The sequence below is a fragment of the Anomaloglossus baeobatrachus genome, chromosome 4 (assembly GCF_048569485.1).
Source record: "Anomaloglossus baeobatrachus isolate aAnoBae1 chromosome 4, aAnoBae1.hap1, whole genome shotgun sequence".
Classification (NCBI taxonomy): domain Eukaryota; kingdom Metazoa; phylum Chordata; class Amphibia; order Anura; family Aromobatidae; genus Anomaloglossus; species Anomaloglossus baeobatrachus.
The window spans coordinates 275114905-275132208 of NC_134356.1; the positions used below are offsets into that span (position 1 = coordinate 275114905).

The 17304-nt window shown below is 46.1% G+C and overlaps 1 protein-coding gene across 4 annotated transcripts in view; it reads left to right on the forward strand.

The window, feature by feature from the left end:
* RASSF3 (Ras association domain family member 3) overlaps window positions 1–17304 on the forward strand; it is a 293192-nt gene that overhangs the window by 218052 nt on the left and 57836 nt on the right. The window contains exon 1 of one of the 4 annotated variants that reach the window (XM_075344853.1): window positions 14472–14846. The exons of the other annotated variants lie outside the window; for them this stretch is intronic. Within the exon in view, the coding sequence (XP_075200968.1) occupies window positions 14724–14846 (123 nt within the window). The 5' untranslated portion in view covers window positions 14472–14723. Of the gene's footprint in view, window positions 1–14471; window positions 14847–17304 lie in introns of those variants that run through there. 4 annotated transcript variants of the gene reach the window in all.

The window sequence follows — 17304 nt, forward strand, 5'->3', positions numbered from 1 at the left end:
TGTTTGGACTAGGAGGACTGTGAAGGTACAGTTAGGTCCAGAAATATTTGGACAGTGACACAAGTTTTGTTATTTTAGCTGTTTACAAAAACATGTTCAGAAATACAATTATATATATAATATGGGCTGAAAGTGCACACTCCCAGCTGCAATATGAGAGTTTTCACATCCAAATCGGAGAAAGGGTTTAGGAATCATAGCTCTGTAATGCATAGCCTCCTCTTTTTCAAGGGACCAAAAGTAATTGGACAAGGGACTCTAAGGGCTGCAATTAACTCTGAAGGCGTCTCCCTCGTTAACCTGTAATCAATGAAGTAGTTAAAATGTCTGGGGTTGGGGGTAGGTGTGTGGTTTTGCATTTGGAAGCTGTTGCTGTGACCAGACAACATGCGGTCTAAGGAACTCTCAAATGAGGTGAAGCAGAACATCCTGAGGCTGAAAAAAAAGAAAAAATCCATCAGAGAGATAGCAGACATGCTTGGAGTAGCAAAATCAACAGTCGGGTAAATTCTGAGAAAAAAGGAATTGACTGGTGAGCTTGGGAACTCAAAAAGGCCTGGGCGTCCACGGATGACAACAGTGGTGGATGATCGCCGCATACTTTCTTTGGTGAAGAAGAACCCGTTCACAACATCAACTGAAGTCCAGAACACTCTCAGTGAAGTAGGTGTATCTGTCTCTAAGTCAACAGTAAAGAGAAGACTCCATGAAAGTAAATACAAAGGGTTCACATCTAGATGCAAACCATTCATCAATTCCAAAAATAGACAGGCCAGAGTTAAATTTGCTGAAAAACACCTCATGAAGCCAGCTCAGTTCTGGAAAAGTATTCTATGGACAGATGAGACAAAGATCAACCTGTACCAGAATGATGGGAAGAAAAAAGTTTGGAGAAGAAAGGGAACGGCACATGATCCAAGGCACACCACATCCTCTGTAAAACATGGTGGAGGCAACGTGATGGCATGGGCATGCATGGCTTTCAATGGCACTGGGTCACTTGTGTTTATTGATGACATAACAGCAGACAAGAGTAGCCGGATGAATTCTGAAGTGTGCCGGGATATACTTTCAGCCCAGATTCAGCCAAATGCCGCAAAGTTGATCGGACGGCGCTTCATAGTACAGATGGACAATGACCCCAAGCATACAGCCAAAGCTACCCAGGAGTTCATGAGTGCAAAAAAGTGGAACATTCTGCAATGGCCAAGTCAATCACCAGATCTTAACCCAATTGAGCATGCATTTCACTTGCTCAAATCCAGACTTAAGACGGAAAGACCCACAAACAAGCAAGACCTGAAGGCTGCGGCTGTAAAGGCCTGGCAAAGCATTGAGAAGGAGGAAACCCAGCGTTTGGTGATGTCCATGGGTTCCAGACTTAAGGCAGTGATTGCCTCCAAAGGATTCGCAACAAAATATTGAAAATAAAAATATTTTGTTTGGGTTTGGTTTATTTGTCCAATTACTTTTGACCTCCTAAAATGTGGAGTGTTTGTAAAGAAATGTGTACAATTCCTACAATTTCTATCAGATATTTTTGTTCAAACCTTCAAATTAAACGTTACAATCTGCACTTGAATTCTGTTGTAGAGGTTTCATTTCAAATCCAATGTGGTGGCATGCAGAGCCCAACTCGCGAAAATTGTGTCACTGTCCAAATATTTCTGGACCTAACTGTATATTGAATAACTCCTGTATGTTCTTTCCTGTACATCCAATAGGTACGTTGTATTCAACTACCTTGTGATATCACTTGTTTGGGTTTTATAAAACATTTTTAATCATAAACTAATAAAGGTTACATTTTAAATACCAGTGCTACACACAATTTATCAAATTGGTATTAGGACTTCTATAACATTATACATTACATTTTTAATCACATTTATCCTGTGTTCTATGCTGAGCACTTATATTAGGATTTCCATCTACATCTCCAAAATACATGATTCAGGTGAAACCCCCCAATGGATTCATTCACGATAAGCAGCAGAGTTACTACAGACTCTTTTCAGCGGTGTTCTTCGTTTCAAAGGTGCACAAAACTGTTGTTCACCTCACTTTTCTGCAAGCCTAATAAGATGGACATCACAGGACCAGAGGCCAGATACCGTAGGAGTTCAAAGTGAATAGATCTGCCTCACTACAGTGAATTTTCTGTTGAGAATTTTGATTGAATCTCGTTTTTCAGAGATTTACATGTAATCACAGGTGTAAATGCTTAAGGGGGCTTTACACGCTACGATATCGTTAATGTTTGGTCGTCGGGGTCAAGTTGTTAGTGACGCACATCCGGCGTCATTAACGATATCGCAGCGTGTGACACTGACCAGCGACCTTAAGCGACCTCAAAAATGGTGTAAATCGTTCACCATGGAGAGGTCGTCCCAAACTCAAAAATCGGTAAGGGTTGTTTATCCAGGTGGTTCATCGCTCATGCGGCAGCACACATCGCTATGTGTGACACCGCAGGAGCGAGGAACGTCTCCTTACCTGCCGCCGGCCACAATGCGGAAGGAAGGAGGTGGGCGGGATGTTACGTCCTGCTCATCTCCGCCCCTCCGCTTTGATTGGCCGGCCGCTTAGTGACGTTGCGGTGACGTCGCTGTGATGCCGAACGTCCCTCCCCCTTGAAGGAGGGATTGTTCGGCAGTCACAGCGACGATGCCGACCAGGTAAGTATGTGTGACGCTGCCGTAGCGATAATGTTCGCTACGGCAGCGATCACAAACAATCGCATGCACGACGGGGGCAGGTACTTACACGCTCGCTATCGCTACAAATTGCTAGCGATATCGCTACCGTGTAAAGCCCCCTTTAGTGTAGATCACAGGATACATGTAAGCTGAGCCATTGCGAAGCAGATCTTTGGGAAGCAGAATATACAAATCAACAGCATATGAAGAATTGGATTTATTACTATTTTTTACACCGTTCACCTTGCAGTATAAGTGATAGGGCGACTTTATTTCTCAAGTCAGTACGATTACTGACTTCTACTGACTTCAGTACGATTACTGATTTCTGGTACAGAAAAAAAGAAGCAACATGTCAATTGTTCATCCATTTTTTTTCCTGATTTTAGCCCTTACAGTCATTGAATTCATTAAAAAAAAACTCACCAAAAACTCATGCGTTTTTCTGACACAAGATGCCTTTTTTGGTGCAGAAATATTCTGCAGCATGCGCACATACCCTTTACTGTATTCTGAGAGCTGTGTGGTGGCTTGTTTTTTACGAGACAAGATGACATTTTCAACTATGCCATTTTTAGTTACATATGACTTTTTAATCACATTTTATTCCACTTTTTTGTCAGCTCTATGATGAAAAGACATAGGTTTTGTTAGATTTTTATTTTTTTTACAGTGTTCACTAAAGTTGTTAACTAGTGTGACAGTTTTATAGATCGGGTTGTTCCGGAAGCAATCATACCAAGTGTGTGTACTTTTTTTCCATAAATATATGTATTTATTGGTATAATATATTTTTTTTAATTTCTTTTGTTCTTTTTTTCTGATTTTATTTTTAAATATTTTTTCAGTTTCTTTTTACTTTTTTTAGTATCATAGTATCATAGTTTTTAAAGTTGAAGGGAGACTCTAAGGGGCACTTTGCACACTACGACATCGCAGGTGCGATGTCGGTGGGGTCAAATTGAAAGAGACGCACATCCGGTGTCGCAGGCGATATCGTAGTGTGTAAAGCATTTTTGATACGAATAACGAGCGCAAAATCGTCGTAATCGTATCATCGGTGTAGCATTGGTCATTTCCATAATTTGGAAATGACCGATGTTACGATGTTGTTCCTCGTTCCTGCGGCAGCACACATCGCTGTGTGTGAAGCCGCAGGAGCGAGGAACATCTCCTTACCTGCGTCCTGCGGCTCACGCCAGCTATGTGGAAGGAAGGAGGTGGGCGGGATGTTTACGTCCCGCTCATCTCCGCCTCTCCGCTTCTATTGGCCGCCTGCCGTGTGACGTCGCACGACCCGCCCCCTTAATAAGGAGGCGGGTCGCCGGCCAGAGCGACGTCGCAGGGCAGGTAAGTGCATGTGAACCTGGCGTAGGATAATGTTCGCTACGGCAGCTATCACCATGATATCGCAGCTGCGACGGGGGTGGGGACTATCGCGCTCCGCATCGCAAGCATCGGCTTGCGATGTCGTAGTGTGCAATGTGCCCCTTAGTCCATCTAGTTCAACCCATAGCCTAACATGTTGATCCAGAGGAAGGCAAAAAAAAACCCCAATGTGGCAAACAAGTTCCAATTGTACTTTTTTACCTAGTCCCTATATGAGACATTAATTGTTATTACTTTCATTGCTACTTTAATGTATTGCAATGCACAAACATTTCAATACATTATACTTGTGACACTCTCAGAAGCCTTTTAGACCATGCTCCAGGCATGGTCTGTCAGGCTTGCCGTAGCTGGCTGACCCAGAGCCAATCTGGTGGGAGAGGGAGCGCACTCCCCTCAAAGCCTCCTAAATATTGCAATCACTATTGATTTCGGCATTTAACTGGTAAAATAGACAGGGCAATTCGAGGACTGCCCCTGGCTGGGACATCTGGAGCTTGGCTAAAACTTACATCAAGCGTCCAGCAGCAATTATGTGGGCACAGCTGCTGTGCCCCATACAATCGCCATAACGTAAATCTATGTCATTTTACAGGAATCATTTCCTAGCATTCTTGGCATGTCAGTGTAAGGAGGCTTATACACCATGCAAGACTCCTCTGGGAAATTAAATATACGTATTGCAAATAGGCAAAATATGTTCATTGAATGGCGTATAAGCCTGCTTACACTGACATGCAAGGTATGTGACTCTCCACATGGAAAAATGTTACCCCTTAGATCCCAGTCACAAGCCTCTCATACAGCCAAATCAGATCTCATACTTTGCACTGAGGAGAGACAACACCGGAAAACACTGTCTGGAAATTGAGATTCTGGTTTTACCTTTGTTAAGTTCATATGGCAAGGCTCATTAAAGGGTCAATATTGAGTTTAGGATTGCTACTTCCAATAGGTGGCAGTAGAGTTCAAGTCCTCGTCATCTCTGAAGAGGCAATTACCATATGCTTAAAGAGAATCTGTCAGCAGGTTTTTGCTATGTAAGCTGAAGCCAGCATGCTGTAGGGCTAACACGGAAAGCTCAGGCATGCCTGTTTTGTCACTGTCGGGTCTTTTGTTTATTTGCTATGTTTGTTTAAGCAGCATGACTCTTATCATTACAGGACTAGAACATCTGACACCTCACTGTGAATATACAATCACTATTGAGAGCCTGGTGTGGGCGGAGACAGTCCAATGGACTTTGCTACATGACAAAAACAAAAAAATCAGATTGTGTCAGAACGGCTGCAGCCAGTAATTTAAGTGATACATTGTTGGATTCAGAATCTCTTTGCCTACATCATTATGCTCTCAGATGAGGTAGCAAAAACCTGCTGATAGATTCCCTTTAAGACTAAACTTAAAGGGGTATTCCAGGGAGATAAACAATTCCTCCATGATCTATGCCCTCATAAACTATAAAGATGAGAAACCCAGTGCAGTTCTATTATCCTTACAGTACCTGTAATTCAGTGAGATACAGGAGCTGCTCTTACTGCTCCCCCTCTGCTCTGGGACATGACATTACACATAAGGGGGTGTGCTCCCACCTGTTAGTAATAGCCAGCCCCCTGATAATATCTGCTTCTCTGCAGTCCGAGAACAGGGGACGTAATGTCACAGAGGTGAGGGGGAGCAGAAAGAGCTGCTGCCGGGTCACACTGAATTACATTAATTGTATGGATAGAACTGCACTAGGTAGCTCATCTTAACAGTTTATGAGGGCATGGATTGTGGAGAATAAATGTTATGTCCCCGGATTACCCCTTTAATGTAGACAGACCCAAAACTAAGCAACAACTGAAGTCAGCTGTAGTAAAAGCCAGTAAAGTATCACAAAGGAGGAAACCCAGCGTTAGGTGACGTCCGTGGCTTCCAGACCTCAGGCAGTCATTACCTGCAAAAGATTCTCTACAAAGTATTAAAAATGAGCATTTTATTTATCTTAAACTTACTTTGTCCAGTCACTTTTGAGCCTCTGATATGAGGAGAATTTGTAGAAAAATTGTTGAAATTCCTGAATGTTTGACAGGACGTTTTTGTTCAACCCCTTTAATTAAACCTGAAAATCTACATTTCAACCTGTTTAGACGCACAGACCGAATACTAACATGCGCAGTACGATCTGTAATAGATCATGTGGCACGCTGACTGTGCTTGAATGTGCCGGGTCGTTTACACAGGGTAATATGTTGCTGAAAACAATGATTGTCTGTCGCCAAGCAAGAGATCATTTCACCCAACGAACAAGTGTTATTACTTGCATGTTATTACTTGAAGAGATGAATGTGCTACCTTCAGAAGTTTGGAAAATACTTCCAAGGATGTGCCAGACTTCTGGAGGTTCACAAGTTGTTTTCTGATGTCTTAAGGTACCGTCACAGTAAGCGATGCTCCAGCGATCCCACCAGCAACCTGACCTGGCAGGGATCGCTGGAGCATCGCAACATGAGTTGCTGGTGAGCTGTCACACAGGCAGATGTCACCAGCGACCAGTGACCAGCCCTCAGCCAGCAGCGACGCGTGGAAGCATGCTGCGCTTGGTAACTAAGGTAAATATCGGGTAACCAACCCGATATTTACCTTGGTTACCAGCACACACCGCTTAGCGCTGGCTCCCTGCACTCCTAGCCAGAGTACACATCGGGTTAATTACTCGATGTGTACTCTGCTACGTGTGCAGGCAGCAGGGAGCCGGCTTCTGCGGACGCTGGTAACCACGGTAAACATCGGGTAACCAAGAAGCCCTTACCTTGGTTACCCGATATTTACCTTCGATACCAGCGTCCGCCACTCTCACACTGCCAGTGCCGGCTCCCTGTTCCCTGCACTCCTAGCCACAGTACACATCAGGTTAATTACCCGATGTGTACTCCAGCTACGTGTGCAGAGAGCAGGAGCCGCCGGCACTGACAGCGTGAGAGCGGCGGACGCTGGTAACGAAGGTAAATATCGGGTAACCAAGGAAAGAGCTTCTTGGTTACCCGATGTTTACTGTGGTTACCAGCGTCCGCAGAAGCCGGCTCCCTGCACATTCAGTTGTTGCTCTGTCGCTGTCACACACAGCGATGTGTGCTTCACAGCGGGAGAGCAACAACTAAAAAATGGCCCAGGACATTCAGCAACAACCGGCGACCTCAGCAGGGACCAGGTCGTTGCTGGATGTCACACACAGCAACATCGCTAGCAACATCGCTGCTACGTCACAAATATCCTGACTCAGCAGCGATGTTGCTTAGTGAGACGTGGCCGTTACACTAGTTCAAGCAGAACGAAATAGGATCTGAAGGTAGACATTAAAATGCCACCAAATGATGTGATATGAGCCAATTAACATATCAGACGCTTCAAAAGCCATGACATTGTTCTCTGACTGTTGTTTTTCAAGCTAATTAAATGGAATCTATCAGCAGGAGTTCACCCCAAAACTATTTATGTGCACATCTAGCACTTTGAAAGACAAAGCTATCTATACATTTACATGACCAGTCTGTTCCTCTATGACTGAGAAATCAGCGTGTGAATGGATATGCAAGTGAGGCTGTTGTGCAGGTCTCCCCATCTCTGCTTCCCGCCCAGCGCTGCTGTCTCCTGCTGGTTTTCTAGCTCCTTTGCTGTGTCCCTTCAATCAGAGAAGCTGTCATTCAAAGAATATGAGGGAGCACTGGGCGAGGAATAGAGCTGGGGTGACAGAGGCTTGGGAGAGCTTCCATGAGACATAAGCAATTCAGCCTTTTTTGTCTATCTATTCAAACACTGATTTTCCAGGAACGGCCAGGCCATGGACAAGACTGGACTTGTCTTTGAAAGATGCAGGTTCGCTAATCAACTTGGTGTATGTAAACTTCTGCCTACTGCTAATTTGATCTAGTGAACGCCTCTGACATTTTTTGCGGCAGCTTTGCCACTAGCGTATTTCTTTTAATTGTATGTATTAATAGTGGGGAGCTTCCAAAAGAATGGCCAGGTCACTTGTTTAGCCACTTCATAGCTTCCGAAGCCTGAAGTGGTTGCAAAAAGTTACAAAAGAAGGAACATTTGCACAGCAAGTCATTTTTTCCATTGCTGTGCATATGAGCATTCTTTTTGGCAATCTTCTAGCGCTTTTTCATGTGGCTTCTAAACATAATCCGCCTGAAAAACATGTTGTGTGCACACTAATGGTTTAATTCACTTGTAGGCCACATACACTATTCATTTTAGTATAAGGCCAGAGTCACACTTGCTAGTGACTCGCGCGAGTCTCGCATCGCATCACCCGGCACGGCCTCACACTCTCCGGAGAGGAGCATCTCAGGTGCATAGAGATACATGCAACCGACCTGTTCCTGTCAGGATAATGTGCGACCGTGCCGGGTGATGCGATGCGCGAGTTACTAGCAAGTGTGACTCTGGCCTAAGACAGAGCGGAAGGAGAACTGATTCATGACAACCCTTTACTTCCACTTCAGAAGTCTTGATCAACTGAGAATGAGGGAGTAATAGTTAAAATGACTTTACTAACTCGTAATTACATTGTTCAGGTGATACTGACATGTAAACCACTGCAGTCAATTACTGATCACCCTTGAGGCCATTGAATGGCTGCACATTCCCCACCAGAAGAGAAGACGCATAGACTATCTGGTGGCATAAACTACAGTTCAGAAGTTTGGGGTCGCCCAGGCAAATTTGTCTTTTCCATGAAAAATCATTCTTTTATTTATAAATGAGTTGCATAATGAATAGAAAATATAGTCCAGACATTGACCAGGTTAGAAATAATGATTTTTACTTGAAATAATAATTTTATCCTTCAGACTTTGCTTTCGTCACAGAATGCTCCTTTGCAGCATTTCCAGCTTTGCAGAGCTTTGGTATTCTAGCTGTTAACTTGCAGAGGTAATCTGGAGATATTTCCCCCCATGCTTCCAGAAGTCCCTCAGACAAGTTGGATTGGCTTGATGGGCACTTTTTGCGTACCATACGGTCAAGCTGCTCCCACAACAGCTCAATAGGGTTGAGATCTGGTGACTGGGCTGGCCACTCCATTACAGATAGAATACCAGCTGCCTGCTTCTTCCCTAAATAGTTCATGCATAATTTGGAGGTGTGCTTTGGGTCATTGTACTGTTGCAGGATGAAACTGGCTCCAATCAAGCGCTGTCCACATGGCATGGCATTGCAAAGTGGAGTGATACCCTTCTTTATTCAAAATACCTTTTATATTGTACAAATCTCCCACTTTACTAGCACCAAAGCAACCCCAGACCATCACATTACCTCCACCATGGTTGACAGATGGCGTCAGGCACTCTTCTAGCATCTTTTCAGTAGTTCTGTGTCTCACAAATGTTGTTCTGTGTGATCCAAACACCTGAAGCTTCGATTCATCTGTCCATAACACTTTTTTCCAATCTTCCTGTGTTTTCTTTTGGCCATATTAATCTTTTCCTTTTATTAGCCAGTCTCAGATATGGCTTTTTCTTTGCCACTCTGCCCTGAAGGCCAGCATCCTGGAGTCGCCTCTTCACTGTAGACGTTGACACTGGCATATTGCGGGTACTATTTAATGAAGCTGCTAGTTGAGGACCTGTGAGGCGTCGATTTCTCAAACTAGAGACTCTAATGTACTTGTCTTGTTGCTCAGTTGTGCAGCGGAGCCTCCCACTTCTTTCTACTCTGGTTAGAGCCTATTTGTGCTCTCCTCCAAAGGGAATACCACACACCGTTGTAGGAAATCTTCAGTTTCTTGGCAATTTCTTGCATGGAATATACTTAATTTCTAAAAACAAGAATAGACTGTCGAGTTTCACATGAAAATTCTCTTTTTCTGGCCATTTTGAGAGTTTAATGGATTCAACAAATGTAATGCTTCAGATTCTCAACTAGCTCAAAGGAAGGTCAGTTTTATAGCTTCTCTAATCAGCAAAACTGTTTTCAGCTGTGCTAACATACTTGCACAGGGGTTTTCAAGGGATTTATAAACATATATTAGTCTTCTAGCACAGTTAGCTAACACAATGTATCATTAGAACACTAGAGTGGTGGTTGTTGGAAATGGGCCTCTATACACCTATATAGATATTGCATTAAAAACCAGACGTTTGCAGCTAGAATAGTCATTTACCACATTAACAATGTATAGAGAGTATTTCTGTTTTATTTAATGTTAGATTCATTGAAAAAAAATGTGCTTTTCTTTCAAAAAAAAAGAAATATCTAAGTGACCCCAAACTTACTACCCTTTTCTCAAACTTCCAATTGTTCATAGCAGGCCTTGAAGAGGCAGACGCCACTCTACTCCGTCACTAGGGCAGTGAGACAGCGGCAAAGCCAACAGCAGGACATAGCTTCACCTATCAATTCCCCACCCAAAAGGGGATCTTCTTGCATCTGAATAAACATTGCAACAGTGACATTTTGGGATTGCAGAATAGCCTGTAAATTGGATTTTGTAAATCACTACTCCTACTGCACCTCAATTATGATTTTTTTTTAATTCAGAATTTTTATTGTTACTACTTTGCTTTAGTTTTATTACTAGCAAGTTTCTATAGTTGTGTTGATTTGGAGGTTTGCTGAGGGTTGTTGTGCTGAAAGGTAAAATTTATCTTCAGATTTTAGCAGAAGCCTCAAATTTTTGTTGCAAAATTTACTGAAATTTGGAACTGTTCAGAATTCCCTGTACCTTATCTAAAGCCTCAGTCAGCAACCTCCACCATGCTTCATTGTGTGTATGATCTTCCTTTGGGGATCCACTGTGTCACAAAAGTACCTTTTGGAACTATGGTCATAATCCTGTATATAGGTGCAGTGCTGTGTACAATACAGAGTACAGTGTGGTACATGAGTCCAATACTGTGTACAGTACAGAGTACAGGGCTGGCTATAGGCACAGTGCTGTGTACAATACAGAGTACAGAGCTGAATAAGGTGCTCTGCTGTGTATAGTATAGGCCTGTGTAAAGGATCAGTGCTGTGTACAGTACAGGGCTGTATATAGGAGCAGAGCTTTGTACAGTACAGGGCCGTATATAGGAGCGGTGCTGTGTACAGTGCAGGGCTGTATATAGGTGTTGTGTATAGTACAGGGCTGTATATAGGAGCAGTTCTGTGTACTGTACAGGGCCGTATATAGAAGCGGTGTTGTGTATAGTACAGGGCCGTATATAGGAGCAGTGGTGTGTATAGTACAGGGCTGTATATAGGTGCTCTGTATAGTACAGGGCTGTATATAGGAGCAGTGCTGTGTACTGTACAGGGCCGTATATAGAAGCAATGCTGTGTATAGTACAGGGTTGTATATAGGAGCAGTGGTGTGTATAGTACAGGGCTGTATATAGGTGCTCTGTATAGTACAGGGCTGTATATAGGAGTAGTGCTGTGTACTGTACAGGGCCGTATATAGGAGCGGTGTTGTGTATAGTACAGGGCCGTATATAGGAGTAGTGGTGTGTAGAGTACAGGGCTGTACATAGGAGCAGTATGTATACCGTACAGTGCTGTATATAGGTGCAGTGGTGTGTATAGTACAGGGCTGTATATAGGTGCACTGTATAGTACAGGGCTGTATATAGGAGTAGTGCTGTGTACTGTACAGGGCCGTATATAGGAGCGGTGTTGTGTATAGTACAGGGCCGTATATAGGAGTAGTGGTGTGTAGAGTACAGGGCTGTACATAGGAGCAGTATGTATACCGTACAGTGCTGTATATAGGAGTAGTGGTGTGTAGAGTACAGGGCTGTACATAGGAGCAGTATGTATACCGTACAGTGCTGTATATAGGTGCAGTGGTGTGTATAGTACAGGGCTGTATATAGGTGCACTGTATAGTACAGGGCTGTATATAGGAGTAGTGCTGTGTACTGTACAGGGCCGTATATAGGAGCGGTGTTGTGTATAGTACAGGGCCGTATTGTGTATAGTATAGGGCCGTATTTAGGAGCAGTGGTGTGTAGAGTACAGGGCTGTACATAGGAGCAGTATGTATACGGTACAGCGCTGTATATAGGTGCAGTGCTTTGTACAGTACAGGACTGTATATAGAAGCAGTGCTGTGTACAATAATGGGCAGCATATAGGTATAGTACCGTATATAGATGCAGGGTCATATATAGGAGCAATGCTGTGTACAGTACAGGGCTGCATATAGGCGCAGGGCCATATAGGAGCGGTGTTGTGTATAGTACATGGCCGTTTATAGGAGCAGTAGTGTGTACAGTACAGGGCTGTATATAGGTGCAGTATGTGTACAGTACAGGATTGTATACAGGTGCAGTTCTGTGTACAGCACAGGACTGTATATAGGAGTAGTGTACAGTACTGGGCTGCATATAGGTACAGGGCTGTATATAGGTGCAGCCAGGGACGTATATAGGAGCAATGATGTGTACAGTACTGGGCTGCATATAGGTACAGGACGGTATATAGGTGCAGGGCCATATATAGGGGCAGTACTGTGTAAAGTACAGGGCTGTATATAGGTGCAGTGCTGTGCACAGTACAGGGCTGTGTATAGGTGCTGTGCCATATATAGGTACTGGACCGCATATAGGTGAAGGGCCGTATATAGGTGCAGAGCCATATATAGGGGCGGTGCTGTGTACAGTACAGGGCTGTGTATAGGTCCTGTGCTGTATAGAGGTATAGGGCCGTATATAGGTGATGTGTGCAGTACAGGGCCGTATATAGGTGCTGTGTACAGTACAAGGCCGTATATAGGTGCTGTGTACAGTACAGGGCCGTATATAGGTGCTGTGTACAGTACAGGGCCGTATATAGGTGCCGTGCTGTATACACCGTAGGTGCAGCGCTGTGTACAGTACTGGGCCGTATATAGGTGCTGTGTACAGTACAGGGCCGTATATAGGTGCTGTGTACAGGGCCGTATATAGGTGCTGTGTACAGTACAGGGCTGTATATAGGTGCTGTGTACAGTACAGGGCTGTATATAGGTGCTGTGTACAGTACAGGGCCGTATATAGGTGCTGTGTACAGTACAGGGCTGTATATAGGAGCAGTGATGTGTACAGTACAGGGCCGTATATAGGTGCTGTGCACAGTACAGGGCCGTATATAGGTGCTGTGTACAGTACAGGGCCGTATATAGGTGCTGTGTACAGGGCCGTATATAGGTGCTGTGTACAGGACAGGGCTGTATATAGGTGCTGTGTACAGTACAGGGCTGTATATAGGTGCTGTGTACAGTACAGGGCCGTATATAGGTGCTGTGTACAGTACAGGGCCGTATATAGGTGCTGTGTACAGTACAGGGCCGTATATAGGTGCTGTGTACAGTACAGGGCCGTATATAGGTGCTGTGTACAGTACAGGGCCGTATATAGGTGCTGTGTACAGTACGGGGCCGTATATAGGTGCTGTGTACAGTACAGGGCCGTATATAGGTGCTGTGTACAGGGCCGTATATAGGTGCTGTGTACAGGACAGGGCTGTATATAGGTGCTGTGTACAGTACAGGGCTGTATATAGGTGCTGTGTACAGTACAGGGCCGTATATAGGTGCTGTGTACAGTACAGGGCCGTATATAGGTGCTGTGTACAGTACAGGGCCGTATATAGGTGCTGTGTACAGTACAGGGCCGTATATAGGTGCTGTGTACAGTACGGGGCCGTATATAGGTGCTGTGTACAGTACAGGGCCGTATATAGGTGCTGTGTACAGGGCCGTATATAGGTGCTGTGTACAGTACAGGGCTGTATATAGGTGCTGTGTACAGTACAGGGCCGTATATAGGTGCTGTGTACAGTACAGGGCCGTATGTAGGTGCTGTGTACAGTACAGGGCCGTATATAGGTGCTGTGTACAGTACAGGGCCGTATATAGGTGCTGTGTACAGTACAGGGCCGTATATAGGTGCTGTGTACAGTACAGGGCCGTATATAGGTGCTGTGTACAGTACAGGGCCGTATATAGGTGCTGTGTACAGTACGGGGCCGTATATAGGTGCTGTGTACAGTACAGGGCCGTATATAGGTGCTGTGTACAGTACAGGGCCGTATATAGGTGCTGTGTACAGTACAGGGCCGTATATAGGTGCTGTGTACAGTACGGGGCCGTATATAGGTGCTGTGTACAGTACGGGGCCGTATATAGGTGCTGTGTACAGTACGGGGCCGTATATAGGTGCTGTGTACAGTACAGGGCCGTATATAGGTGCTGTGTACAGTACAGGGCCGTATATAGGTGCTGTGTACAGTACAGGGCCGTATATAGGTGCTGTGTACAGTACGGGGCCGTATATAGGTGCAGAGCTGTATACACCGTAGGTGCAGCGCTGTAGTTGCTCCACATCACCTGGTGTGTGGGGGCGTGGCTCCCGCTGTCTGGGGCGTGGCTGGCCGTGGATGTGAGCGGTGCAGGAAGCCGTCAGTCCCAGTAGTTACGGATACTTTCAGGACGAGCAGTGGACTTCTGTGGCCAGCGCCACCCTCACCCGGCCGGGCACAGCTACCTTGGACCCCGCCCGTCAGGCTGCACACGGTCTGCCATGTGAGAGGCGCCCCGTACAGGAGTCACCGGCGGAGAGGAGTCCGGCCGGGTGGCTGAGCATGTAGCGGACGTGGGCGCTGTGTTCACCGGAGGGGCAGCAGATGACGTGGAGCAGCAGCATGAGCAGCGGATACAGCAGCCTGGAGGACGACTCCGAGGAGTTCTACTTCACCGCCAAGACCTCCATCAAGAAGAGCCCGTGGCGGGCGGCCCGGGGCCAGCATGTGAGTCCTGCGCCATGTGTGCCCCTGCCAGAGGTGCTGCGGTGCCCGCACTGGTGCCATGCACAGGTTCTTCTATGATGCCTGGCTCTGTCCATTGTGCACACACACATAGGACATGCCGCTCTATTTTTCCAGGCATGTGGGTACACCGATAAAGGCATGGTATCTACCTGGTGTAGGGGGGTGCAGAACAGTCCACTGCCAAGCACAGTGCCCCTCATATATGGGGTCCTTTTACAGATTGGTATTGTGTGGAGCGGCGGTGCCCGTTGGCCCTTACTGTCCGTTGTGTGGAGCGGCGGTGCCTGTTGGCCCTTACTGTCCGTTGTGTGGAGTGGCGGTGCCCGTTGGCCCTTACTGTCCGTTGTGTGGAGTGGCGGTGCCCGTTGGCCCTTACTGTCCGTTGTGTGGAGCGGCGGTGCCCGTTGGCCCTTACTGTCCGTTGTGTGGAGCGGCGGTGCCCGTTGGCCCTTACTGTCCGTTGTGTGGAGTGGCGGTGCCCGTTGGCCCTTACTGTCCGTTGTGTGGAGCGGCGGTGCCCGTTGGCCCTTACTGTCCGTTGTGTGGAGCGGCGGTGCCCGTTGGCCCTTACTGTCCGTTGTGTGGAGCGGCGGTGCCCGTTGGCCCTTACTGTCCGTTGTGTGGAGTGGCGGTGCCCGTTGGCCCTTACTGTCCGTTGTGTGGAGTGGCGGTGCCCGTTGGCCCTTACTGTCCGTGGTGTGTGGAGTGGGTGGCGGTGCCCGTTGGCCCTTACTGTCCGTGGTGTGTGGAGTGGCGGTGCCCGTTGGCCCTTACTGTCCGTGGTGTGTGGAGTGGCGGTGCCCGTTGGCCCTTGCTATGCTTTATGTGCCGTTGACCAATTCTGTAGTAATTGGACAGAAAATAATAATAATAATCCAATGATGCGCTGTATGGCGACACGTTTCAGTTGTCATGGAACAGACATGGCTACTTTTTGAGCCTGTGCAACAGATGGAGCAAAACAGCCGTTCATGCTGAGCTATTAGGTGGTCTGTGATACTTTGCCTGCAGGTTGTTGGTGTTAGGGGGTCAATGATGCTGTACCCATAGGCTTTCTGGTTTTAGGGTTCGATGAAGCAGTAACCATATGCTGCTATGGGCACATTGTGTCTCCTGCTTGCTCTTGCTGATTGGCATGCTGGTAGAATAGAGATGATGGTACTCCGCACATGATGACCGGTCACTGTGAGAGATGACTATCCCACAGAGGGTGACCATGCCTCTGTAAGATCCTATCCTCTTCAGTGTTTGATCAGCGTTTATCATCTTGTTTTTTAGGCTATGATCAAAGATCATGAATGGGTTAAAACAATAGTAGAAATGTTTCCATTATACGCTTTCTCTGTGATCCACTTAAGAAAAATGTTGGTGTGAATGAGGTGATCTAGTGATCAGTCCTGACTCCCTGTGTCTGTACAGGGGCTGCTGTGATGAGGTTTGCTCTGGCGCTGAGTAACAGTGCCCATCTGTATGCGTCCCCTATACCCCATTGCCAGTGACTAAACCACATGGCCAAACAACGATTGACTATGGAGTCTGAAATTATTCTAAGGGTATGGTTCCACTTGCGTATGACTTGTGCGAGTGTCCCATCGGTATCACCCACATGGCCGCACACTCTCCTGACAGGGGCGGGTCACCTGTATGTATTTCCATGTAGCTGAGGCGCTCCTGTGCGGCTGTGTCGGGTGATACCAATGTGAGACTGGCACGAGTCATACGCAAATGCAACTCCGGCCTAACTGGTAAAATTCACTTTACTGGTTTCTCCCTATGAGAAATCTTCATATTTTCGAAGTATGGTAAGTGTGGTCTGTCTGTAAACAATGTCCCCACAGTTTTTTTTTGTTTGTTTTCTGGGTAAGTGGCACACTTATTCGCCGAGCAGTATACATATCTGTGTTGGTCGTGTGATACACAGGTGTGATACTGTGACTGCGTGATCCTGCATGTGTGCACACTATCTGATCAGACTATCTTCTGTCAATAAATGACCCATTACAGCTGCACGTGGTCCGCTCCAGCCCAGAATTGCCTGGCACTCTGTGCCTGGCCTTAGCCCACCCCTTTACATGCTGACTATCCTGACATCACATGAGGTTATTGCACATAATCTCATAAGTGGAGAGGTCAAAAGAGCAACACATAGCGCATCAGATGGGCTTGGAATCGGGCTGTCGCAATATGGTAGTCCAAGGCCAGTCCAGGACACAGTATGCTGTTATAAGCACGTACTGGATTCCAGCCTGTAGCCATTATAATGGCCACAATCCAGATCTCCCAGTCCTGACAGCAGGGGTCTTGCAGTGCTGGAGAATGTGACAGAGCAGGTCATAAATGCACACTACCACGCCAATCAGTGCTATACAAGTGAATGGTACTGTATTCCTCCATGTGCACTACTGCACCAGTTACACACAATTTGAGTTTGGGGTGT